This window comes from Sphaeroforma arctica (assembly GCF_001186125.1).
Source record: "Sphaeroforma arctica JP610 unplaced genomic scaffold supercont1.10284, whole genome shotgun sequence".
NCBI classification, from domain to species: Eukaryota; class Ichthyosporea; order Ichthyophonida; genus Sphaeroforma; species Sphaeroforma arctica.
This window is the reverse complement of record NW_014030274.1, coordinates 1-961: the sequence shown is the minus strand read 5'-3', so window position 1 is coordinate 961 and position 961 is coordinate 1. Positions and strand designations below refer to the sequence as shown.

General features: G+C 36.0%; 1 protein-coding gene across 1 annotated transcript; it reads right to left on the bottom strand.

Moving 5' to 3' along the window:
* Positions 1-140: 140 nt before the first annotated feature.
* SARC_17294 (hypothetical protein) lies at positions 141-306 on the bottom strand (the record flags this gene model as incomplete). Its single annotated transcript, XM_014288610.1, has 1 exon — positions 141-306. A coding segment is annotated over one exon (166 nt), but the record flags the coding sequence as incomplete, so codon positions are not given.
* Between the last annotated feature and the right edge of the window lie 655 nt (positions 307-961).

Sequence of the window (961 nt, the reverse complement as noted above, 5' to 3'; positions counted from 1 at the left end):
TATGCATTTATATACATATACATTTATATACATATACATACATACATAAATACATGAATTTATACACTATATATATATATATCCGGTATATACCATACATAATGGACAAATACACACGCACTTCTGAATACATAACATACTGCGTGGTGGTTTTGGAGGGGCTCTGCGCATAGGCGGAGAGTCGTCGCTTGCCTTGTCTGTGGGTCCAATGTTGACATACGTGTCATTGGGGAAACGTCCGCGCCGCTCAGCGATCACCTCATGCGCACATTCCGGGTGCAAGTTAGCGTTACATCCTGAAGGCATCAACACAGTACACCATGAAAGACATGTGAGATTTATGCTAAACCCAATACAATGGATTAAAATAACGCTATGCAAGTTCGCGTTACATCCTGAAGGCATCAACACAATACACCATGAAAGACGTGTGCATACAACGCTAAACCCAATACAATGGATTAAAATAACGCTATACAAGTTAGCGTTGCATCCTGAAGGCATCAACACAATACACAATGAAAGACATGTGAGATACATACAACGCTAAAACCAATACTATAGATTAACATGACGCTAAACCCAATGAAACAGATTAAAATAACGCTAAACCCAATAAAATAGATGTGCAACAACGATTGATACCTACTGCGATAGGTACGTCCGTAGATGTTTATGTAGGTATGCGTATAAGTGTGTGTGCTGGCTGTAGGGTTGGTGAATAGATTTTTCGAGTACGATTCAGCACACTATGCAATCATACACACACACACACACACACTCATAAATATATTTATATATATATATAGTATTGATAATACGTATATGTGTATCTGAATATTTGGATCTATATCCAGCTATCTAAATCTAAAAAGTACTTATACACATTCACACTATAAATATAAATATACACATAAATGATATATACATAATTTATACATACATACATACATACATACAT